The sequence below is a fragment of the Rhinatrema bivittatum genome, chromosome 16 (genome assembly GCF_901001135.1).
Source record: "Rhinatrema bivittatum chromosome 16, aRhiBiv1.1, whole genome shotgun sequence".
In the NCBI taxonomy this organism is placed as follows: domain Eukaryota; kingdom Metazoa; phylum Chordata; class Amphibia; order Gymnophiona; family Rhinatrematidae; genus Rhinatrema; species Rhinatrema bivittatum.
The window spans coordinates 62,590,820-62,615,542 of NC_042630.1; the positions used below are offsets into that span (position 1 = coordinate 62,590,820).

Below are 24,723 nucleotides of genomic sequence, written 5' to 3' on the forward strand. Positions count from 1 at the left end.
CAGAGGTGACCGAGTCCAGGTGGGCATTAAGGCACTCCATGGAGGTGGCTAGGGACTCTAGGACCTTCTGCTGCTCCAGTATTTTTTGTGCCAGTCTGGATATGGCCTGCCATGCTGAAGCCTCTGCCGAATCCATGGCCTTGGCTTGCTGTTACAGTTGTGGATCCCAGGGCCGAGGGGTAGTTGGCGCCACCTAAGGGGAGGATCCCCACAGGTTCCTACCATTGTCTGGTGAGGCTGGAGAGTGACTGAGACCCTGAGGAGCTTTCACCACTATCAGCCCTCGTTCCCCACAGGTTGAGCCCTTGGGTACCCGGGGCCAGCTAGATTTATGTGGTGTCTCAGGTACAGGAAGTCTCGTGGTCAAGAAGCCAGGCAAAGGTCAGGGCAGGTGGCAATACTCATGGTCCAGTAGTCTGGAATTGGTCTGGTCAGGTGGTGATACTTGTGGTCCAGTAGTCAGGCAAGGGTCAGGAATCCAGAAAATCCAAGAAGAGATGAGGGTCCAAAATCTTCAAGCAGAGCATGAGCCAGAGGAAGCCAAGGCAAGGACTGGGGGAAGGTCTTACCTAGATATAGGCCAGGGCTGGAAATGGAGTAGGGGCAGCGCCTGCCACTGTCCCTTTAAATAGAGGGAGGAGGTGCACGCACATGCCTAATGCAGCCAGGAGGAAGGAGCTGCAGTCGGCTGGGCTGCGACAGGGGGCCACGTCGGCTGAGGATGGATGGTGTTGGTGGAAGCGCATCTGCCGAGGCTCCCCACCATGACTAGGATCCCGGCAGCGAGAGGAATGCCGGCGCGCCCCTAACACATAAACCCTCAGTAGTAGTTAAATCACAAGCAGACTGTGATACATTACAGGAGGACTTTGCAAGACTGGAAGATTGGGCATCCAAATGGCAGATGAAATTTAATGTGGACAAGTGCAAGGTGTTGCATATAGGGAAATTAACCCTTGCTGTAGTTACACGATGTTAGGTTCCATATTAGGAGCTACCACCCAGGAAAAAGATCTAGGCATCATAGTGGATAATACTTTAAAATCGTCAGCTCAGTGTGCTGCAGCAGTCAAAAAAAGCAAACAGAATGTTAGGAATTATTAGGAAGGGAATGGTTAATAAAACGAAGGATGTCATAATGCCTCTGTATCGCTCCATGGTGAGACCGCACCTTGAATACTGTGTACAATTCTGGTCGCCACATCTCAAAAAAGATATAGTTGCGATGGAGAAGGTATAGAGAAGGGCAACCAAAATGATAAAGGGGATGGAACAGCTCCCCTATGAGGAAAGGCTGAAGAGGTTAGGGCTGTTCAGCTTGGAGAAGGGACGGCTGAGGGGGGATATGATAGAGGTCTTTAAGATCATGAGAGGTCTTGAACGAGTAGATGTGACTCGGTTATTTACACTTTCGAATAATAGAAGGACTAGGGGGCATTCCATGAAGTTAGCAAGTACCACATTTAAGACTAATCGGAGAAAATTCTTTTTCACTCAATGCACAATAAAGCTCTGGAATTTGTTGCCAGAGGATGTGGTTAGTGCAGTTAGTGTAGCTGGGTTCAAAAAAGGTTTGGATAAGTTCTTGGAGGAGAAGTCCATTAATGGCTATTAATCAATTATACTTAGGGAACAGCCACTGCTATTAATTGCATCAGTAGCATGGGATTTTCTTAGTGTTTGGGTAATTGCCAGGTTCTTATGGCCTGGTTTGGCCTCTGTTGGAAGCAGGATGCTGGGCTTGATGGACCCTTGGTCTGACCCAGCATGGCAATTTCTTATGTTCTTATGTAGTACTACCTCCTATTCCCCTCAAATCATTCTAGAGGTAGCAAGTTAGGGGAGGTCATTTCTTTGTATCATAGTTTCCAAATGTTGGTAGTTTTAGTTACAGAAAGTATATGCTGTTTCCAAATGCTGGCTCTTTGGCAGCAATTCTTGGTATTGCGTGGGAAAGGTCTGACACTGTTAATCACACAGTCTCATGTGCTTTGGGAACTGAATCACTTTGGAGCTGGGATCTTCATGAGCCAGAGCCTTTTCTGCTAAGGTTAAGTCCATTTTTGGTTGTTATCTGTGCTTAGAAGTAGGGCATTATATTTGCCAAAACTAGTGCACTGTCTGTTAAAAAGAAGCACAACTGAAATAGAAATTCCAGCAGACAACTCAGTTGAGTTGTCTGCTGGAATTATTGATATTGTGTTTGGAGAGTTATATAGTTTTTTGTTAGACTCTGTATATTGAATTTTGTTACACTCTGTACATTGCACTTGTGCTAGATATTGAATCTGCTCTGCTGGAGTCATTTAGGGAAAAACGGAGAAAAAAATCATGATTTCTATTACTTCAGCAGCATCCCAGCAGAGTTAAAGTCCTTATTCCTTGCACACTGCTAAAAGTTGAATAACCAGACCAGTTAATTAAGGGTGTGATCCACTCTCTAGCAATGTTAATGCTGGCTGCAAAAAAAAAAAACAAAACTCCTAGCTCACCTGTGCTCCGACTGAGTGAAATTTTCTCCCTCTCAATGGGTGTGTAACAAAAAAACCTGAGAATCTGCAGTTCCTACCAGAAAAAGGAAAAAGAAAATCTTAAGCTGCTTGGTCTCTCCAAGTGAGATGACACAATCTGTCAGAATCCTAGTAAAGCAACACAATAGCTCTGCTTTCAGTCTGTTCATTCATGCAGAAAACAAAAGAAAGAACAAAACATTTGCTTCCTGACTTACAGTTTGTAGCTAAACAACCAACATATTACTTCTAATAAGGCATAATTTGTTTTATACTGCTGCGATCCCGGTCGCGGCTCCCCCGACCGGATTTTTACCTCTGCTGCTGGTCCCGACATTCAGCCAGTCCCTCCGGCGCCATTCTGGGCCTGTACAGGCCTTTCTCCGCTGCGGCGATTCCACGAGGGAGATGCCGTCGACTCGAGTTCTCTGGCCTAGCCCTGCCCATCCAGTACATGCACACGTGCGAAGAGGCAGCTTTTAAAGCTGCAGGCACGGCAAACCTCGGCCGGCCCCCGGAGTGAGGTCAGATGCTGGCAGGGTATATAAACCCAGACCCTGCTCCTGAAGATCGCCTTGCAATGAGGTTCACTCCGGTGTGAGTATCTAGTTGCTGTTCCATTCCTGCTCCAGGCTTGATCCTGCTTCCGTTCCTGCTCCAACCTTGATCCTGATCCTGCTTCTGTTCTGGTTCCAGCCTCTATTCCTGACCCATCGGCCTGTCTTCCTGGTTCTGATCTGGTTTGTCTTCTGGTCATTCTCTGTCTGCCTCCAGCCCTGATCCTTGGACTGTTCCACCGACCTGCACCTTCTTCACTGTGATGTCTGGACTCGTCCCCGGGAGACTTCGCCAAAGTCCCAGTGGCTCGGGTTCTCACGGGCTCCTCCCAGGGGAACCTTGGGCTTTCAAGGGTGAAGCCAACCACTGGTCTCCCAGCATCTTCCACCTCTTGACCACTCTTCTACTGCGGAGACCTTCCATTCTTCTTCCACTGGCCAGCCCAAGGGTCCATGGCTCCTAAGTTTGCAAGGCCATGGACCCGGCGGATATTTCTGAACTACAGGCCATTCCAGGAATGACACAGAGTCCTCAACAACAGCACTGTCTGGATGTCCTGGCAGCCAAAGTGGAATGATTAGCCAATCACCTGGATGCTCATCCACCAGAGGCACCACCGATACATCCAGTAGGCCCCGCTCCTAAGCACTCAGCTCCCACATAGTTGCCAGTACCACCACGCTACTCAGGCGAGGCCAAACACTTTTCTTCTTAAACCAGTGTTATATACTTCTGCTTGTTTTTGGTTAATAAGATATTTTATTTTTAGTTCTTTGTAATTGTTTCACATTTGAAGCTCTGTCAATGTTCAATGTAATTGCTTTCATTTACTGAAGCACTGTTTCTGTTCAATGTAAACCGAACTGATTTGTAAACCCTTACAAGAATTTCGGTATATAAAACAGTTAAATAAATAAATAAATAAATAAATAAATATACAGTTCGCCCTGCTACCAAACCAGTTCCGGACCAACTCCGTGAAGGTTGCCTATATTCTCTCATTGCTAGATGGGAAGGCCCTGTCCTGGGCTTCGCCATTGTGGGAGCACAATGACCCCATGCTGGGCAACTTTCAACAGTTTATCCTTAACTTTAAACACATATTCGATGAACCAACACACCACTCTACGGCAACTACAGAGCTAATACAACTTCGCCAAGGATCTCGTTCATTGGCGAATTATTACTTTTATTTATTTATTTTATTTTTAATTTTTTATATACTGACATTCTTGGATAATATACAAATCATACCGGTGTACATTAAAATAGGAGATGCAGGAAAAAAAGTTACCTTTGTCAAATACATTTAACATTAATAACAATGAAAATTGTTAACAAGGGATAAGAACTATGCCATTGAATTCCGGACTCTGGCTTCGGAGTTGGGCTGGCGGGAGGATAGCCTGAGAGGTATATTCCTAGACGGATTGGCGGCATGGATAAAAGACTTTGGAGCTGGGATCTTCATGAGCCAGAGCCTTTTCTGCTAAAGTTAAGTCCATTTTTGGTTGTTATCTGTGCTTAGAAGTAGGGCATTATATTTGCCAAAACTAGTGCACTCTCTGTTAAAAAGAAGCACAACTGAAATATAAATTTGGGAGTGCTGTTAGTCTGCTTTATCTGTTCCAGCCATTAGTTCAAAGCAGACACTTCCTCCTCAGCCAGTGTTTGTGGGGGAGGCAGTAATTGGATTAAGATTGCAAGAGTCTCATGTGCTTTGGGAACTGAATCTCTTTGGAGCTGGGATCTTCATGAGCCAGAGCCATTTCTGCTAAAGTTGTCCATTTTTTGTTATCTGTGCTTAGATGTAGGGCATTATATTTGCCAAAACTAGTGCACTGTCTGTTAAAAAGAAGCACCACTGAAATAGAAATTTGGGAGTGCTGTTAGTCTGATTTACCTGTTCCAGCCATTAGTTCAAAGCAGACCCTTTCTCCTCAGCCAGTGTTTGTGGGGGAGGCAGTAATTGGATTAAGATTGCTAGAGTCTCATGTGCTTTGGGAACTGAATCTCTTTGGAGCTGGGATCTTCATGAGCCAGAGCCTTTTCTGCTAAAGTTAAGTCCAGTTTTGGTTGTTATCTGTGCTTAGAAGTAGGGCGTTATATTTGCCAAAACGAGTGCACTGTCTGTTAAAAAGAAGCACAACTGAAATAGAAATTTGGGAGTGCTGTTAGTCTGCTTTACCTGTTCCAGCCATTAGTTCAAAGCAGACTATTCTTCCTCAGCCAGTGTTGGTGGGAGAGGCAGTAATTGGATTAAGATTGCTAGAGTCTCATGTGCTTTGGGAACTGAATCACTTTGGAGCTGGGATCTTCATGAGCCAGAGCCTTTTCTGCTAAGGTTAAGTCCATTTTTGGTTGTTATCTGTGCTTAGAAGTAGGGCATTATATTTGCCAAAACTAGTGCACTGTCTGTTAAAAAGAAGCACAACTGGTGTCTAATGATCTGAAGTCGGCGAAACAATGTGACAAGGCGATAGCTAAAGCCAGAAGAATGCTGGGCTGCATAGAGAGAGGAATATCGAGTAAGAAAAGGGAAGTGATTATCCCCTTGTACAGGTCCTTGGTGAGACCTCACCTGGAGTATTGTGTTCAGTTCTGGAGACCGTATCTCCGAAGAGACAGAGACAAGATGGAGGCGGTCCAGAGAAGGGTGACCAAAAAGGTGGAAGGTCTTCATCAAATGACTTATGAGGAGAGATTGAAGAATCTAAATATGTACACCCTGGAGGAAAGGAGGAGCAGAGGTGATATGATACAGACTTTCAGATACTTGAAAGGTTTTAATGATCCAAAGACAATGACAAACCTTTTCCGTAGGAAAAAAATCAGCAGAACCAGGGGTCACAATTTGAAGCTCCAGGGAGGAAGATTCAGAACCAATGTCAGGAAGTATTTCTTCACGGAGAGGGTGGTGGATGCCTGGAATGCCCTTCCGAAGGAAGTGGTGAAGACCAGAACTGTGAAGGACTTCAAAGGGGCGTGGGATAAACACTGTGGATCCATAAAATCAAGAGGCCGTCAATAAAGAGTGGGTGGCTAGCCAGAATGACGGCTACTGCCTGGAGACAATACCCTTATTCAATAAACATACACATGGTTACTGTGACTCCAACATCGCTCTAAGCTACAACAGCAAGAGGAAATGTGGAAAAAAGGATTCGCACTCACAAAGTGGGGAGTAGCTGGCTTGTTATGGCGGTTACTACCCCAAACCAAATAAGCCTGATACTTCACTTTCAATGCATATCCAGCATAGCTCTCTGCTTCAACGGCAGGGGAGAAGAAAAACTGATACTTCACGCATATCCAGCATAGCTCTCTGCTTCAACGGCAGGGGAGAAGAAAAACTGATACTTCACGCATATCCAGCATAGCTCCCTGCTTCAACCGCAGGGGAGAAGAAAAACTGATACTTCACGCATATCCAGCATAGCTCTCTGCTTCAACAGCAGGGGAGAAGAAAAACTGATACTTCACGCATATCCAGCATAGCTCTCTGCTTCAACAGCAGGGGAGAAGAAAAAAGGATTTGCACTCACAAAGCGGGGAGTAGCTGGCTTGTTACGGCGGTTACTACCCCAAACCAAATAAGCCTGATACTTCACTTTCAATGCATATCCTGCTTCAACGGCAGGGGAGAAGAAAAACTGATACTTCACGCATATCCAGCATAGCTCTCTGCTTCAACGGCAGGGGAGAAGAAAAACTGATACTACAAGCATATCCAGCATAGCTCCCTGCTTCAATGGCAGGGGAGAAGAAAAACAACCAATAAGGGCTGAATAACACAGTCTGGGTAAAACAAATAAGCATGGGTGTAGCTTGCTTATTGCGGCGGTTACTTCCCCTACTACCCATAACTAATCAAGCTTGATATTTCACTTGGTTGCAGCTCCATCACTGCTCTCTACATTAATGGTGGGGGTGTAAGGGAAATAGAACCAAAGAGCTAAGAGAAACAGATAAGTATGAGAAAAAAATGTGAAGCTTGCTGGGCAGACTGGATGGGCCGTTTGGTCTTCTTCTGCCGTCATTTCTATGTTTCTATAACTGAAATAGAAATTTGGGAGTGCTGTTAGTCTGCTTTACCTGTTCCAGCCATTAGTTCAAAGCAGACCCTTCCTCCTCAGCCAGTGTTTGTGGTGGAGGCAGTAATTGGATTAAGATTGCTAGAGTCTCATGTGCTTTGGGAACTGAATCACTTTGGAACTGGGATCTTCATGAGCCAGAGCCTTTTCTGCTAAAGTTAAGTCCATTTTTTGTTATCTGTGCTTAGAAGTAGGGCATTATATTTGCCAAAACTAGTGCACTGTCTGTTAAAAAGAAGCACAACTGAAATAGAAATTTGGGAGTGCTGTTAGTCTGCTTTACCTGTTCCAGCCATTAGTTCAAAGCAGACCCTTCCTCCTCAGCCAGTGTTTGTGGGGGAGGCAGTAATTGGATTAAGATTGCTAGAGTCTCATGTGCTTTGGGAACTGAATCACTTTGGAGCTGGGATCTTCATGAGCCAGAGCCTTTTCTGCTAAAGTTAAGTCCATTTTTTGTAGTTATCTGTGCTTAGAAGTAGGGCATTATATTTGCCAAAACTAGTGCACTCTCTGTTAAAAAGAAGCACAACTGAAATAGAAATTTGGGAGTGCTGTTAGTCTGCTTTACCTGTTCCAGCCATTAGTTCAAAGCAGACCCTTCCTCCTCAGCCAGTGTTTGTGGGGGAGGCAGTAATTGGATTAAGATTGCTAGAGTCTCATGTGCTTTGGGAACTGAATCACTTTGGAGCTGGGATCTTCATGAGCCAGAGCATTTTCTGCTAAAGTTAAGTCCATTTTTTGTTGTTATCTGTGCTTAGAAGTAGGGCATTATATTTGCAAAAACTAGTGCACTGTCTGTTAAAAAGAAGCACAACTGAAATAGAAATTTGGGAGTGCTGTTAGTCTGCTTTACCTGTTCCAGCCATTAGTTCAAGGCAGAAAGGAGACACTATTACCTGCAGCAGAGGGACCCAGGGGTAAGCGCTGCTTGCTCTTATGGTAAAGATCTACCCCAGCTGATTGAACTGACTGCTTTGGTTTCACTGAGGCAGAAAAGAGACGCTATTACCTGCAGCAGAGGGACCCGGTGGTAAGCGCTGCTTGCTCCTACGGTAAAGATCTACCCCAGCTGATTGAACGGACTGCTTTGGTTTCACTGAGGCAGAAAAGAGACGTTATTACCTGCAGCAGAGGGACCGGGGGGTAAGTACTGCTTGCTACTACGGTAAAGATCTACCCCAACTGATTGAACTGACTGCTTTGGTTTCACTGAGGCAGAAAAGCGACATTATTACCTGCAGCAGAGGTACCCGGGGGTAAGCGCTGCTTGCTCCTACGGTAAAGTTCTACCCCAGCTGACTCCTTGATTGAGGGGCATGGCCTGAGCCCGGAAATGGACTACAAATCAAACTGACTGCTTTGGTTTCACTGAGGCAGAAAGGAGACGCTATTACCTGCAGCAGAGGGACCCGGGGGTAAGCGCTGCTTGCTCCTATGGTAAAGATCTACCCCATTTGATTGAACTGACTGCTTTGGTTTCACTGAGGCAGAAAAGAGACGTTATTACCTGCAGCAGAGGGACCCGGGGGTAAGCGCTGCTTGCTCCTATGGTAAAGATCTACCCCAGCTGATTGAACTGATTGCTTTGGTTTCACTGAGGCAGAAAAGAGACGTTATTACCTGCAGCAGAGGGACCCGAGGGTAAGCACTGCTTGCTTCTACGGTAAAGATCTACCCCAGCTGATTGAACTGACTGCTTTGGTTTCACTGAGGCAGAAAAGAGACGTTATTACCTGCAGCAGAGGGACCCGGGGGTAAGCGCTGCTTGCTCCTACGGTAAAGATCTACCCCAGCTGATTCCTTGATTGAGGGGCGTGGCCTGAGCCCGGAAACGGACTATAAATTCAAGCCATAAGCGGCGCGCAGCAGAGCCGGCGAGCTGCTAAAGCCGCGCGCGTTTAAGGGGCGCGAGGCTAAGCTCGTAGGACTTAGCCGAGCTTCGCCGGTATTTGCCGTGTTTGCCTGGAAATTGTTCGATTAAAGATTTACCTCAGGTAGGATTGTTAAATGTTTTGTGTCTTCTTTCAAAAAGCCTCCAACAAGTGATTCTCTTTTTATTATATGCATTGTTCCATTCTGCTCAGTATAAGTCCTGGTTAAGTTATTTTCCTTTCAGTATTTTGATATAAATATGCCACACACCAAACGGAAGGCCAAGTTAAGGCCTCCAGTTGGAGTGACTATGGCAGATTCCGGACAGAGAACTGTAACAGAATGGATAGACTCTAACTTAAATACCCCTGTAGGACAGACCGTTGGAGGAGAAGCATTAGAACGGAATGCCCCCTCCCAGGCCCTAGAAACATCTTTAAGTCCAGGGGCGCCAGATACGCCACCTCCCCCTGGAGGAGCGGAAGGTTTCACTTCAGTAAATCCAGGGGATCTGCAGATGGAGTCCCAAAGATCTAGTGAGCGGGTGAATGAGTCCGTATATTCTGCTAAGGAGACAGATATATCTGTGCAATTAGGACATCTGAGTGTGTTAGAAAAATCTGTGCCGACCCCAAAAGAAACAAGTACCCCTAAGACTTTTGTATCATCGGTAGAAAAACAGGATAGTATTGAAGTGTTAATAAAAACGGATTCTCAAATTAAAAAACCAGTAAATATAACGTTAGAAAGTTTGTGGAACTATTTAGTGAAATTAGATGACTCAATTAATAAATTAACTGGTGCAGTTTTGAAAACAACTAATTCGCCGGTACAAAATACCCTCGAACTAGAGAAACAAAATAAAGAAATTAGCACACTGACTACACGTGTTTCTCAGATTGAAAAAGTTCAGAGCTATCAGGTTACAGCAGAAGGAAATATAAATAAGAGATTAGAAATTCTTGAAAACTCTATAAGATCCCTAAATTTAAGGGTAAATAACTTTCCAATTTTAAATAAAATAGACTCAGTGGAATTATTTAGGGAATATATGTTGCAGATATTAAAAATACCAGAGAAATGTTTACCAGTTATTGTGAAAGCTTTTTATTTGGGGATCATGAAGAAAGTGTTAAGAGAAGAACAACTTGTAGAGAGTGCTAAAGAAAAAGAAAAGGAAAAATTAGAAATAGAGGTAGTTCAAAATAGTTCTATAAACTTATCTGATTTACTGCAAAAGTCTCAACAAGACTTGGTTATTAAAGAATGAGGAACATTACTAATTCAGTTTGCCTTTGCAACTGATAAGGAAAACATTTTGAAATCCTTTTTTCGAAATCGATTAAGTACTTTCTATGGGGAAAGAGTATGGATCTTTCCAGATCTAGTTAAGACGACTCAGTTACGCAGAAAGAAATTCCTATCTTATAGGAAAGAAGTAATAGATAAAGGTGGATATTTTATTTTAAAATATCCATGCAAGTGCACTGTTAAGTTAGATGGGAATAGTTATACATTCACAGAGCCAGTAGGTCTTAGGGATCTCCTAGCAGGAAAATGATCGGCCTATATGATTAGAAGAGTATTGACAAAGCATTTTTCCTTGACTAATGTTTTTATAATCCGTTCAAATGTCTTGAGACTCACTTGAATTTCCTTAAGTATAATAATGACTGAACTGTAATGTTTAATGTTAGGTTGAAAATTTTTTTCCTGTTTCTAATTAAGGACTCAGTCATTATGAGATTTCTTAAATGTTTTGTTTATTGTAAACATTTTGAAAAAGTAATAAATAAAGAATTAAAAAAAAAAAAAAAAGATTGCTAGAGTCTCATGTGCTTTGGGAACTGAATCACTTTGGAACTGGGATCTTCATGAGCCAGAGCCTTTTCTGCTAAAGTTAAGTCCATTTTTGGTTGTGCTTAGAAGTAGGGCATTATATTTGCCAAAACTAGTGCACTGTCTGTTAAAAGAAGCACAACTGAAATAGAAATTTGGGAGTGCTGTTAGTCTGCTTTACCTGTTTGACACCCTCCCACCCTACCCCTCTACCCACCCACCCCTAGGTTTGTGTTTCTTATATAACCTGCCTAAATTCATAAATGGCAACAAGGTAAATTAGTATTTCCATAATTGCTATGCATTAGACAAATTACCAAAATGAGGTCTATCCAATGCAACTGTTGTGGAGCCTTTATATTGAGGGTAATCATATGGAAACTTAAGGCTTGCCCCATTTGTTCACCACTCTTTACCTTGGAAAAGGAGCTGGCTGAAGGTAAAGCTAAATTAGCTTCAATAAAGAAAGTCTCAGCCACGGTACATTATTCAGAAATTAATTTCCCATTACCACTGAATAACCTAAAGTCAAGGAAAAAGAGATTTACTGTGGGCTCAGGTAGGATAAGACCGGTGACCCACAGACACCCATTATTGACAGCTGTGCAGCCCTCAACTCTACCCCCCCCCCCCCCCCCCACTCACACAAGGCATTGAGAAGCTTAAAAAACAGTATTACAGTGGGCTCGGGAAGAATTAGACCTGTGATCTGGAGACACAAACTGTATCAAGTGCAAAAAGTACAAAATGCCTTCTCTGTATTAAATACTGAAGAAGTTCTTGAGGAAAAAATTGAAATGTTATCTGAAAAGAGAGAAAAAAGCCCAATGCATACAGAAATTCCAGATCAGAAACCAAAGGAAAAAGCTCACTGTGATGGATGACTGCCATCAGAGGCACTAATCCTTTCCCTTGCACAAAGGCAAGTTCTGCAGTTCAAAAACACAAACTTTGATGAAATGGGAAAGTACCTGAAGGAAGAACTAAAAGGCTGGGAGAATGTGGGAGATGTGGATCAACAGTGGACCAATCTAAAAGGAGCAATTGCAAAGTCAACTAATCTATATGTTAGAAAAGTAAAGAAAAGCAAAAGAAAAATGAAACCTATCTGGTTCTCAAAGGAGGTGGCTGACAAAATAAAGGCTAAAAGAACGGCGTTCAAGAAATACAAAAGATCCCAAAGAGAGGAGCACAAAGAAGAATATCTGGTAGAACTGAGGGAGACAAAGAAATTAATCAAGAGAGCAAAAAGTCAAGCAGAAGAGAGGATTGCCAAGGAAGTAAAGAGAGGTGACAAAACATTTTTCAGATACATCAATGAAAAGAGAAAAGTTCAAAGTAGTATAGTGAAATTGAAAGGTGGAAAGGATCAATGTGTGGAGAGAGACGAAGAAATAGCAGAAATATTAAACGAATACTTCTGTTCTGTGTTCACTAAGGAGGACCCTGGAGAAGGACCGTCCCTAGTTAACAAGATACTGGAGGGGAGTGGAGTAGATGTAACTCCATTTACAGAAGAAAATGAATGGGATGAGCTGGGGAAACTGAAAGTAGACAAGCCATGGGACCTGATGAGGTTCATCCCAGGATACTGAGGGAGCTCAGAGATGTGCTGGCGGGTCCGCTGTGTGACCTGTTCAATAGATCCCTAGAAACGGGAGTGGTGCCAAGTGATTGGAGAAGAGCTGTGGTGGTTCCGCTTCACAAGAGTGGAAACAGAGAGGAGGCTGGTAACTACAAACCGGTTAGCCTCACTTCGGTGGTGGGAAAAGTAATGGAGTCACTGTTGAAAGAGAAAATAGTGAACTATCTACAGTCAGGAGAATTGCTGGACCAGAGGCAGCATGGATTCACCAGGGGAAGATCCTGTCAGACAAATCTGATTGACTTTTTTGACTGGGTAGCCAAGGAATTGGATCGAGGAAGAGCGCTCGATGTCATCTACTTGGATTTCAGCAAAGCTTTTGATATGGTCCCGCACAGGAGACTGGTGAATAAAATGAGAAGCTTAGGAGTGAGTGCCGAGGTGGTGACCTGGATTGCAAACTGGTTGACGGACAGAAGACAATGTGTGATGGTAAATGGAGCTCTCTCTGAAGAGAGGGAGGTTTTAAGTGGTGTACCACAAGGATCGGTTTTGGGACCGGTCCTGTTCAATATATTTGTGAGCGACATTGCGGACGGGATAGGAGGTAAGGTTTGTCTTTTTGCGGATGACACTAAGATCTGCAACAGAGTAGACACGCCGGAAGGAGTGGAGAGAATGAGACAGGATTTAAGGAAGCTGGAAGAGTGGTCGAAGATATGGCAGCTGAGATTCAATGCCAAGAAGTGCAGAGTCATGCATATGGGGAGTGGAAATCCGAATGAACTGTATTCGATGGGGGGAGAAAGGCTGATGTGCACGGAGCAGGAGAGAGACCTTGGGGTGATAGTGTTTAATGATATGAAGTCTGCGAAACAATGCGACAAGGCGATAGCAAAAGCCAGAAGAATGATGGGCTGCATAGAAAGAGGAATATCGAGTAAGAAAAGGGAAGTGATTATCCCCTTGTACAGGTCCTTGGTGAGGCCTCACCTGGAGTACTGTGTTCAGTTCTGGAGACCGTATCTACTAGGGATGTGCAGAGCAAAAGTTTATGTTCATAAGTCCATAAGTCGAAAGGGGGTCCCATTTGCGGTCAATATGGACATATGGAGAATTCCATAAGTTGAGTCTATGTCCATACGTGCAAATAAAAATTTAAACCCCTCACCCTCTTTAATCCCCCCCCCCCCAAGACTTACCAAAACTCCCTGGTGGTACAGCAGGGAGTCAGGACGCCATTTCTGAACTCCTTTGCGAGGAGCACGTGACGATCGCGCGGGGAATCACGTGACTCCGCGTCACGTCGGAGTGACGCGGCGTCACGAGATTCCCCACGCGATCGCTCCGGGGGACCCTCGTTGCACCCAAAAGGAACTTTTGGCCAGCTTGGGGGGCCTCCTGACCACCCCCTGCTAGGGGGTGGGTTTATCCACTCTCCCTTCCTGAGACACAAGCCATGTCAAAATACATCTCCGAGAACCTTGCTCGTGGATTCATTCGACTGTCCAAGTCTCCAGCTGGGGCCAAGTTCTTCTTTGTAGGGAAGAAGAACAGATCTCTTTGCCCCTGCATTGATTATAGAGGATTAAACGCCATCACCCAGTGAGATCTCTATCCGCTACCCCTGATTCCAGAACTTCTTGATCGTTTACAGGGGGCTAAGGTATTCACCAAGCTCGACCTTCATGGAGCCTACAATTTGGTACGCAACCATCCTGGGGATGAATGGAAGACTGCTTTCAATACCTGAGATGGACATTATGAGTACCTGGTGATACCCTTTGGGTTGTGCAATGCCCCTACAGTCTTTCAACACTTAATGAATGAAGTACTGCGAGAGATGCTACACTCTTCCATCATTGTCTTCCTCGATGATGTGTTGATTTACTCCAAAGACCTAAACGTCCATCGTCAACATGTGAGACAAGTGCTACAAATTCTAAGGGAGAATCGTCTGTTTGCAAAATTGGAAAAATGCCTCTTCAAGCAAGAATCGCTTCCCTTCTTAGGGTATATCGTCTCAGCTACAGGATTCCAGATGGACCCAGATAAAGTATCCGCCATTCGAGAATGGCCCCATCCTATGGGAATAAAAGCCCTTCAACGTTTTCTGGGATTCGCTAACTTCTACAGGCAATTTATCCCACATTACTCCCGAAAGGTGGACCCCCTCACAGCCCTTACAAGAAAAGAGGCAGATGCCAAGAACTTGTCCCTGGAAGCATGCCGGGCATTCGAAGGCTTGAAGGAGGCCTTTCTAGTAGATACATGTTTACACTACCCAGATCCTCTGCAACATTCATTGTAGAAGTGGATGCATTCGATCTCACTGTAGGCACCTTTCTCAGCCAATTCTCCAGTAAAGGGAAAGTACTTCCATGCTCTTAATTTTCCCGCAGGTTTTCGGCGGCAGAGAAAAACTACGGGATCGGGGCCAAGGAACTACTGCCCATCAAACTGGCGTTTGAGGAATAGAGACAGTGGTTGGAAGGGGCTCAACATCCTATTGTAGTATATACTGACCACAAAAATCTGGGGTTCTTATGCCGGGCCCAGCGCTTGAATCCTAGACAAGCCCGTTGGTCCCTCTTCTTCAGTCACTTTAACTTCTCGTTACGCTATCGACCAGCGACCAAAAATGTACGAGCAGATGCCTTATCTCGTATCACAGAACTGGAGGAGGAGGATAAACCACCCCACTATATCCTTGACCCTGCAAGAGTTAATGTGGCAAGCACCACCATCAACCCGGGAGACAGGACCATAGTGCCACTTCAGCTTCGGAAGAAGGTTCTAACTTGGGCCCATGATTCCCTCACTGCTGGACATGCTGGGAGAACTAAAACTCTAGAACTCTTGACTCAGTACTATTTGTGGCCTCACATGAGGCAAGATGTCAATCTGTATGTCAGTTCCTGTCCCACTTGTGCAAAGCAGAATCCTATTCCAGGTCACCCATGGGGCCTTCTCCAGCCCCTGCCAATCCCTGTGGAGCCATGGAAACATCTTTCCACAGACTTCATAGTGGACCTGCCCTCCTCTGAAGGGAAGACGGTTATTTGGGTTACCGTGGACCGTTTCTCTAAAATGGCCCACTTTGTTCCCATACCCAAATTGCCCTCAGCTCCAGAGTTGGCCCTACTGTTCATGCAGCACATCTTTCGGGTTCACGGTCTGCCTTTGCATATTGTGTCAGATAGAGGTCCACAATTCACTGGAAGATACTGGAGGGCGTTGTGCAAAAAATTTGGGGTTCAGTTGGACCTCACACCAGTATTTCACCCACAAAGCAACGGACAAGTGGAGCACACCAATCGTACATTGAAGGCTTTCCTGTGAACCTTTGCCACTAGAGTCAGAATAATTGGGTGTCCCTATTACTATGGGCTGAGTTCTCGTACAACAACCATACACACTCTTCCACGGGGAAGTCCCCATTCCTGCTGGTAAATGGAAGACAACCCAAGATACCTTTGCCACTGCCGGTAACAGTCCCATCTCCAGTGGCTCAAATAACTGCCCAGCAGCTTCATGTTCTCTGGAACATAATTCAAAAGAAGCTTCAGCACACAGCAGCAATAGCAAAGAAATTTGCCAATCATCATGGTCATCCAGCTCCAGTCTTCCTGCCAAGAGACAAGGTTTGGTTGAGCACCAAAAATATTCATCTTCATCTACCTTCCAGATGCCTGGCACCTAAGTACTTCGGACCCTTCAGAGTAGCAGAGAGAGTGGGTGCAGTATCTTACCGGCTACGGTTGCCGTCTACTCTGAGAATTCATAATATATTCCACATTTCCCTCCTCAAACCAAGTTTCATCGCATTCCACCTGATCCCTTGGAGATACCGTCTATGGCTGAGATGGTCTATCTGGTTTGAGAAGTATAAGATGTCCAATTCTATCACCGAAGATGGAAGTATCTTCTCTCTTGGGAGGGATGTGGTCCTGAAGACAATACCTGGGAACCTGCTCGTAACATCCTGGACAAACCACTTCTTCATCAGTTCCACCTGGATCATCCTGGGAAGCCCGGTCCTCCGAGGAGGGGGCGTAAGAGGGGGGTACTGTTGCAATCCGCTCTTACCTCTGCTGCTGGCCCTGACGTTCAGCCGGTCCCTCCGGCGCCATTCTGGGCCTGCACAGGCCTTTCCCCGCCGCGGTATCTCCACGAGGGAGACACCATCGAGTTCTCCGGCCTGGCCCTGCTCATCCAGTACGCACGCGCACGAAGAGGAAGCTTTTAAAGCTGCAGGCACGGGAAACCTCGGCCAGCCCCCGGAGTGATGTCAGACGCCAGCAGGGTATTTAAACCCAGGCCCTGCTCCAGAAGATCGCCTTGCAATGAGGTTCACTCCAATGTGAGTATCTAGTTGCAGTTCCGTTCCTGCTCTAGCCTTGATCCTGAGCCTGCTTCCGTTACGGTTCCAGCCTCTAATCCTGACCCATTGGTCAGTCTTCCTGCTTCTGATCCAGTTTGTCTTCTGGTCATTCTCTGTCTGCCTCCAGCCTGATCTTCGGATCACCGACCTGCACCTTCTTCACTGTGACGTCTGGACTCGTCCCCGGGAGACTTTGCCTAAGTCCCAGCAGATCGGGTTCTCACAGGCTGCTCCCAGGGGTGCCTCGGGCTTCCAAGGGTGAAACCAACCACTGGTCTCCCGGCATCTTCCACCTCCCATCCACTCTTCTATTGTGGAGATTTTCCATTCTTCTTCCACTGGCCTGCTGAAGGGTCCACGACTCCTAACATATACTGTATGTAACATTTTTATTTTTACTACTCTGTTATGATGTATTGTGTCGTTTTAAGATTGTAAACCGATGTGAAGATTAAGTCCATACTAGGGATGTGAATCGTTTTCCATATCGTCTTAACGATAGAAATCGTGTGGCAGGGCAAGAAAATCGTCTTAGGCACGATTTTTTAGTTAAAAAATCGTTAAAAATCGTTTTTTTCCGATTAGTGCGCACTAACTGGGAGTTAGTGCGCACTAACTGAAAATGATACAATTTGACACTTTTCAGGTCAGTTAAGGTCAGTTTAGGAATGAATATGTATTCCTATTGGCTGCCCTCTTATTTATTCATGTTACCAAGTTTCCTACTGACAGTATATGGGGGATGGGAAATGGAAACAGTTGGTAGCTTGACAAAACAAGTAATGTGATCAGTCAATGTGACTAGAACTTGTGCCCTAACCCTGATACCAGGGGTATTGTGATCTTCCTGCACACAGTGCCCTATCCCTATTAATACCAGGAGTGTTGTGATCTTCCTGCACACAGTGCCCTATCCCTAATACCAGGGGTGTTGTGATCTTCCTGCACACAGTGCCCTATTCCTGATACTGGGGGTGTTGTGATCTTCCTGCACACAGTGCCCTATTCCTGATACCGGGGGTGTTGTGATCTTCTTGCACACATCCCGGTATCAGGGATAGGGCACTGCATGCAGGAAGATCACAACACTCCTGGTATTAATAGGGATAGGGCACTGCATGCAGGAAGATCACAACACTCCTGGTATTAATAGGGATAGGGCGCTGGATGCAGGAAGATCACAACACCCCTGGTATCAGGGATAGGGCACTGTGTGCAGGAAGATCACAATACCCCGGAGGAGTGAGGGTCAGGCAGCTCCCCCCTGTCTGTGAAGCCAGCCTCTCACTAGTAATGCAGGGAGGGAGCTGTCTCAGACTTCACCATCCTCCCCCCCCCCTCACCCACACACCATTCACTAGCTGGGACATGGGGGAAGTCAGGAGTGAGGGTCAGGCAGCTCCCCCCTGTCTGCGAAGCCAGCCTCTCACTAGTAATGCAGGGAGGGAGCTGTCTCAGACTTCACCATCCTCCCCCCCCCCCCTCACCCACACACCATTCACTAGCTGGGACATGGGGGAAGTCAGGAGTGAGGGTCAGGCAGCTCCCCCCTGTCTGCGAAGCCAGCCTCTCACTAGTAATGCAGGGAGGGAGCTGTCTCAGACTTCACCATCCTCCCCCCCCCCCCTCACCCACACACCATTCACTAGCTGGGACATGGGGGAAGTCAGGAGTGAGGGTCAGGCAGCTCCCCCCTGTCTGTGAAGCCAGCCTCTCACTAGTAATGCAGGGAGGGAGCTGTCTCAGACTTCACCATCCTCCCCCCCCCCCCCCCCCCCCACCCACACACCATTCACTAGCTGGGACATGGGGGAAGTCAGGAGTGAGGGTCAGGCAGCTCCTCCCTGTCTGTGAAGCCAGCCTCTCACTAGTAATGCAGGGAGGGAGCTGTCTCAGACTGGTATCAGGGTTAGGGCACTGTGTGCAGGAAGATCACAACACTCCTGGTATTAATAGGGATAGGGCACTGTAAGAGATGACTGTAGTAGATTGAATAAAGATCTGATGTTTCTGCTCTCCTCACACCAAACAAAAACAACACACAAGCAGAGAAGCCCTTCTTACAAAGCTGAGCTAGTGAGTTAAGTAGGAGGAAAAGTAAACATACTGGTGCCAGTGTGGCTACTTAAAAAATACACTTACCAACAATCAATTACATATATTTGAACTGTGTACAGTTCCAGCCAGGACCACCTTTCTAAAATGCACAGTGATTGGCAAATTCAACATGCACTAGCATTTCAGGTGCCTGCTAACAAAAATAATAAACAAACAAGTTCTAGTCGCGTGAGTGCTGATCATTACATTACTTTTTTTGTCAAGCTTCCAACTGTTTCCATTTCACATCCCCCCAACCATATTGGTAACATCAATAGATAAGAGCACAGCCAGCCAATAGGAATACATACATACATATTCATTCCTAAGTGACCTTTACTGACCTGGGAAGTGTGAACACTTTGTTTCATTTTCTGTTGGTGTTCGTTAGTTTCCAGTTCCATTTCCCATCCCCCCAACCATCACCTCAGTGGTAACCTTGGTAACATCAATAGATAAGAGGGCAGCCAGCCAATAGGAACACATATTCATTCCTAACTGACCTTCAGTGACCTGGAAAGTGTTTATTTGTATCATTTTCAGTTAGTGCGCACTAAATCGAGTTAGTGCGCACTAACGGGGAGTTAGTGCGCACTAACTCGAGTTAGTGCGCACTAACACGATTTAACGATTTTTAACGATAAATCGTTAGAATTTCTATTGTATCGTGTTCTATAACGATTTAAGACGATATAAACATTATCGGACGATAATTTTAATCGTTGAAAAACAATTCACATCCCTAGTCCATACACTGGTATAGAAAACCATGATAAATAAATAAATAAATAAGAGATGCAGTATCCCCTCACCACATAAAATGAAGAAAGAGATCCAGCTCAGCTCCAAAAATCCTTGGCACAGCCTGATTCAGACCCAGTAATAAGGGCCCAGGAGCCATTGCAGAAGCAGAGAACTCTCTGTCGGCTTGCACTTAAGAATAGGGATGTGAATCGTTTTTTGACGATTTAAAATATCGTCCGATATATTTTAAATCATCAAAAATCGTTAGGGCCACGATACAATACCAATTCCCCCGATTTATCGTCAAAAAATCGTAAATCGGGGGAAGGGGGAGGGCAGGAAAACCGGCACACTAAAACACCCTAAAACCCACCCCCGACCCTTTAAATTAAATCCCCCACCCTCCCGAACCCCCCCCCCCAAATGCCTTAAATTACCTGGGGGTCCAGCGGCACACTAAAACACGGCACACTAAAACCCCCTAAAACCCACCCCGACCCTTTAAATTAAATCCCCCACCCTCCCGAACCCCCCCCCCCCAAATGCCTTAAATTACCTGGGGGTCCGTAGCGGCGGTCCGTAGCTTAAATTACCTCCGTAGCCTTAAATTACCTCCGTAGCGGCGGTCCGTAGCTAAATCGGGGGAAGGGGGAGAGCAGGAAAACCGGCACACTAAATCGTGTAGTCTTCAGCCGGCACCATTTTGCAAAATGGCCACCGCAAAATGGCGGCGGCCATAGACCAAAACGATTCGACGCAGGAGGTCATTCCGGACCCCCGCTGGACTTTTGGCAAGTCTTTTGGGGGTCAGGAGGCCCCCCCAAGCTGGCCAAAAGTTCCTGGGGGTCCAGCGGGGGTCCGGGAGCGATCTCCTGCCGCGAATCGTTTTCCGTACGGAAAATGGCGCCGGCCATACGCGTTCGGGAGGGTGGGGGATTTAATTTAAAGGGTCGGGGTGGGTTTTAGGGGGTTTTAGTGTGCCGTGTTTTAGTGTGCCGCTACGGACCCCCAGGTAATTTAAGGCATTTGGGAGGGGGGTTCGGGAGGGTGGGGGATTTAATTTAAAGGGTCGGGGGTGGGTTTTAGGGGGTTTTAGTGTGCCGGCTCATGATTTTAATGATTTTTACGATACTTTACACACCCAAACAGCAACAATACGATTCCCTCCCCCTCCCAGCCGAAATCGATTGTTAAGACGATCGAGGACACGATTCACATCTCTACTTAAGAACAGCTTGGTGAGTAAGGTGGATTTACCTATTACCACTGGGAGTCTGGCTGGCTGGGAAGGTATCAACACTACAGCTTCCCCACTTCCCCACTCTAGAGGTGTGCATCCGTTTTCCACGTATTTGTAATCCGCAACTTATTTTTTGCTATCTGTTAAATACGTGGGGAGGCGAAATGCATCGCGACTCCCCACGTATTAAACAGATTTCTGTTTATTCGGCCTAAATAAAAATTTAAACCCCCCACCCTCCTGACCCCCCCCCCCAGACTTACCAAAACTCCCTGGTGGTCCAGCGCTGGGGTCCGGGAACTCACTCACACCCTCGGTACTAGTTTCATCATGGCGCAGATAGCCTTTGTCACAGGGGCTACCGGTGCCATTGGTCAGCCCCTGTCACATGGCCATCGGCGCCATCTTGTGCTCCTACCATGTGACAGGGGCTGACCAATGGCACCGGTAGCCCCTGTGACATAGTATGGGCAAAGGCTATTGGCGCCATTTTGAGTCCTGGTGTCGGACGGTAGGTCGCTCCGGGACCCCTGTTGGACCCTCAGGGACTTTTGGCCAGCTTGGGGGGGCCTCCTGACCCCCCCAAGACTTGCCAAAAGTCCAGCGGGGGTCCGGGAGCGACCTCCTTTCATGCCGGCCGTCCGATCCCAATACTCAAAATGGCGCCGATCGCCTTTGCCCTCACTATGATGGCGATCGGTGCCATTTTGAGTATTGGCATCGGACGGCGATTTTGAGTCTCAAAATATATGGCTTCAAGGACAGATTTATTTTTGATTTAGATGGTGGAGCTCCATGGTGTGTTCTCCCCCTCAAAACCTACGGTCCTTTATTTTTCTTCCCTACTGAGTACTTTAATTCATTTACCTCCCTTTTCTCATAAACAGGCACATTCACTCTTAAATATGGCCAGAAAAAAAGTCCCTTCCATTACTCCCTTCACAACATCATCTGCTTCACTTCTGACAAATTATCCCAGGCTGAGCAGCATTTTGTGAGCTTAAAGATTCCTTGACACCTTCTCCCTTTAACGATTTCCTTCCTCCTTGTGCCATTATATATCCCTTCTTTTCTTCTAAACACAACTTATTGTTATTACCTTCCATGGCAAATAATCCTCAAAATGTTTACTTTTTCCATGCCATATGGAGCTTCCAGAGCCAGATCTGATCATGGCATGCAGTGCATGTGCCAGGGCATAGACAGCATTGTATACACTGTAGCTGCTCCCAAAGAATTTGGCAGTGCAGTGTTTCATGAAGATCTGTCGTTCATCTCTGTGACATGTTCGTTTGATGTTCTTATTGCAAAGATAGTTACACAGGCTTAACCAAAAAATCTTATTATATGCTGGAAGCCGGGTAGGGTTCACCTCCTGGACAAATTTTGAAAAGCTTGGAATGTTCTTCTCTACTGTTGTAAATGCCAAGGTGTTGTTCTTTATCTTATGATTTAAATAATTATCGTATATGCCTGAAACAAAGTCCGATTTATGTGTTGTGATCAAGACCTTGCCAGGTACCTGCAATATGTTTATTCTTTGTAATAGATTATATGCAATTTCTCCATTACAATAGTATATGATCACATTAGTCGATGATGTATATATGGTCTCATTAATTTTATGTACTTTCTCTGCTGACAGTTCATTGCTGTGACTGAAAATTTCTGTGAATTCAATACAGCCACTGTTCTGCTCAATCCCTTCTTTCAGGATAGTGATAGCCCTCATGCTGCTTTCATCATCAGATGCAATGATGCCAACCCAGGTCCAGTCAAAATGCTTCAGTAACTTTAATATTCCCTCGCAGAGGTGCAGCTCATTGGGGACGGTCCGGTAGAAATAAGGAAACTTAACAGGATCACTCATTAAAAGATTCTCTGAGGCATAGCTGATCTGTTGAGAAAAAAAAAATCATCATTAGCTTTGATAAGGTGAGTCTACATATTAAATCCCATGATACATATTTATAAATAATTAGCCCTGTCCCTTCATTATGACTACAGCTTTATTACTTTTTTGTTTTTTATGACATCAGAAACATGCTTTCATCCTTCAGTGATTCAATGACGTTGTTCCTCTACTTGCCCGATGACCTCTTCAGGCTATTTTACCTTTTTTGTAAAAGATATATGGAGGTACATTACCAAAATTATCATGAAGCACAGAAACTTAGAAATGATGGCAGAAAAGGGCAGGATACCCCCATGCATATCAGTTTACCAGACTCTAAAAGTCAGTGTCATCAGATGTTGTTTGAATCCAATTTCCCTTAACCATTGCCATGAAAGGAGAGAGCAATGTTGGAGTTGCATCAAAAAGTATCAGGCTTAGTGATTAAGGGCAGTAAGCACCACATCAGCTAGTTACCCTCATGTTTATTTGTTCCCCAGCCGTAAAAGTCGGGGCCCCTTTGGTTGCTGTATGAATCCAATTCCTCTTTTCTCACTGCCGTTGGAGTTGCATTAGGATGTAAAGGCTTATTTAAGGGTAGCAACTGCCACACCAGCAAGTTACCCCAATTACCCCCATGCACTCTTTTCTTTATTTCCAATAAGGATATGCAAAGCCCGAACCAAAAGGTTCGGGCTTCGTTTTTAGCCCACCGCGGGAAATATCGTATTTCCCACGGTTCAGGCCTTTGTGATTGCACTAACCCAAAACTGAATTTTTTCCAAAATTTCAGAAAAAATCGTCCGTGATGATAGCACATCCCTTTTTCCAACCTCTAGCCTTTAGGGATCCCATGCCCCTTTTAATTACTTAACTATTTTCATCTTCACCACCTCTTTCGGAAGGGCATTCCAGGCATTCACCACCCTCTCCATGAAGAAATATTTCCTGACATTGGTTCTGAGTCATTCTACCTGGAGATTCATTTCATGACCCCCTAAGTTCTATTGATTTCCTTCCAATGGAAAAGGTTTGATGTTTGTCTATCATTAAAACCTTTCAGATATCTGAAGGTCTTTATCATATCTCCCCTGAATCTACTTTTTCCAGGGTGTATATGTTCAGATCCTTCAACCTTTCCTCATAAGTCACCATTTTGGTCACTCTTTTTTGGACTGCCACTATCCTGACTTTATCCTTTTTGAGATATGGGCACCAGTATTGGATGTAGTTCTATGGAAGAGGCCTCACCAAGGACCTGTACAAGGGTATTATCACCTTTTTTTTCTTACTGGTTATTCCTCTCTCTATGCAACCCAGCATTATTCTGGCTTTAGCTATCACCTTGTCACATTGCTTCACCATCTTCAGATCATCAACAGATACTAGGGGTGTGCATTCGTTTTGAACTTAAATGTAAAACACAACTTTTTTTTTTTTTTTTAACTTAAAAAAGTGATGAGGCGAAAACGATCGGATTTCCAACTTATTCAACATAGCTATGTTGAATACGTTGGAAATCACGATTGTTGATCCTAAATAAAAATTTAAACCCCTCACCCTCCTTAATCCCCCCCCCAAGACTTACCAAAATTCCCTGGTGGTCGAGCGGGGAGTCAGGACGCCATTTCTGAACTCCTTTGCGAGGAGCACGTGACGTCGGCGTCACGTCGGAGTGACGCGGCGTCACGTGATTCCCCCCACGTTCGCTCCGGGACCCTCGTTTGACCCAAAAGGAACTTTTGGCCAGCTTGGGGGGGCCTCCTGACCTTTTGACCAGCTTGGGGGGCCTCCTGACCCCCCCAAGCTGGCCAAAAGTTCCTTTTGGGTCAAACGAGGGTCCCGGAGTGAACGCGGGGGGAATCACGTGACGCCGCGTCACGTGCTCCTTGCAAAGGAGTTCAGA

At 45.5% G+C, this 24,723-nt stretch overlaps 1 protein-coding gene across 1 annotated transcript in view; it reads right to left on the reverse strand.

Annotated features, from left to right (window-relative positions):
* LOC115077772 (vomeronasal type-2 receptor 26-like) overlaps positions 1 to 24,723 on the reverse strand; it is a 146,115-nt gene that overhangs the window by 90,913 nt on the left and 30,479 nt on the right. The window contains exon 3 of the mRNA XM_029580057.1: positions 22,554 to 22,820. Within this exon, the coding sequence (XP_029435917.1) occupies positions 22,554 to 22,820 (267 nt within the window). The remainder of the gene's footprint in view (positions 1 to 22,553; positions 22,821 to 24,723) is intronic.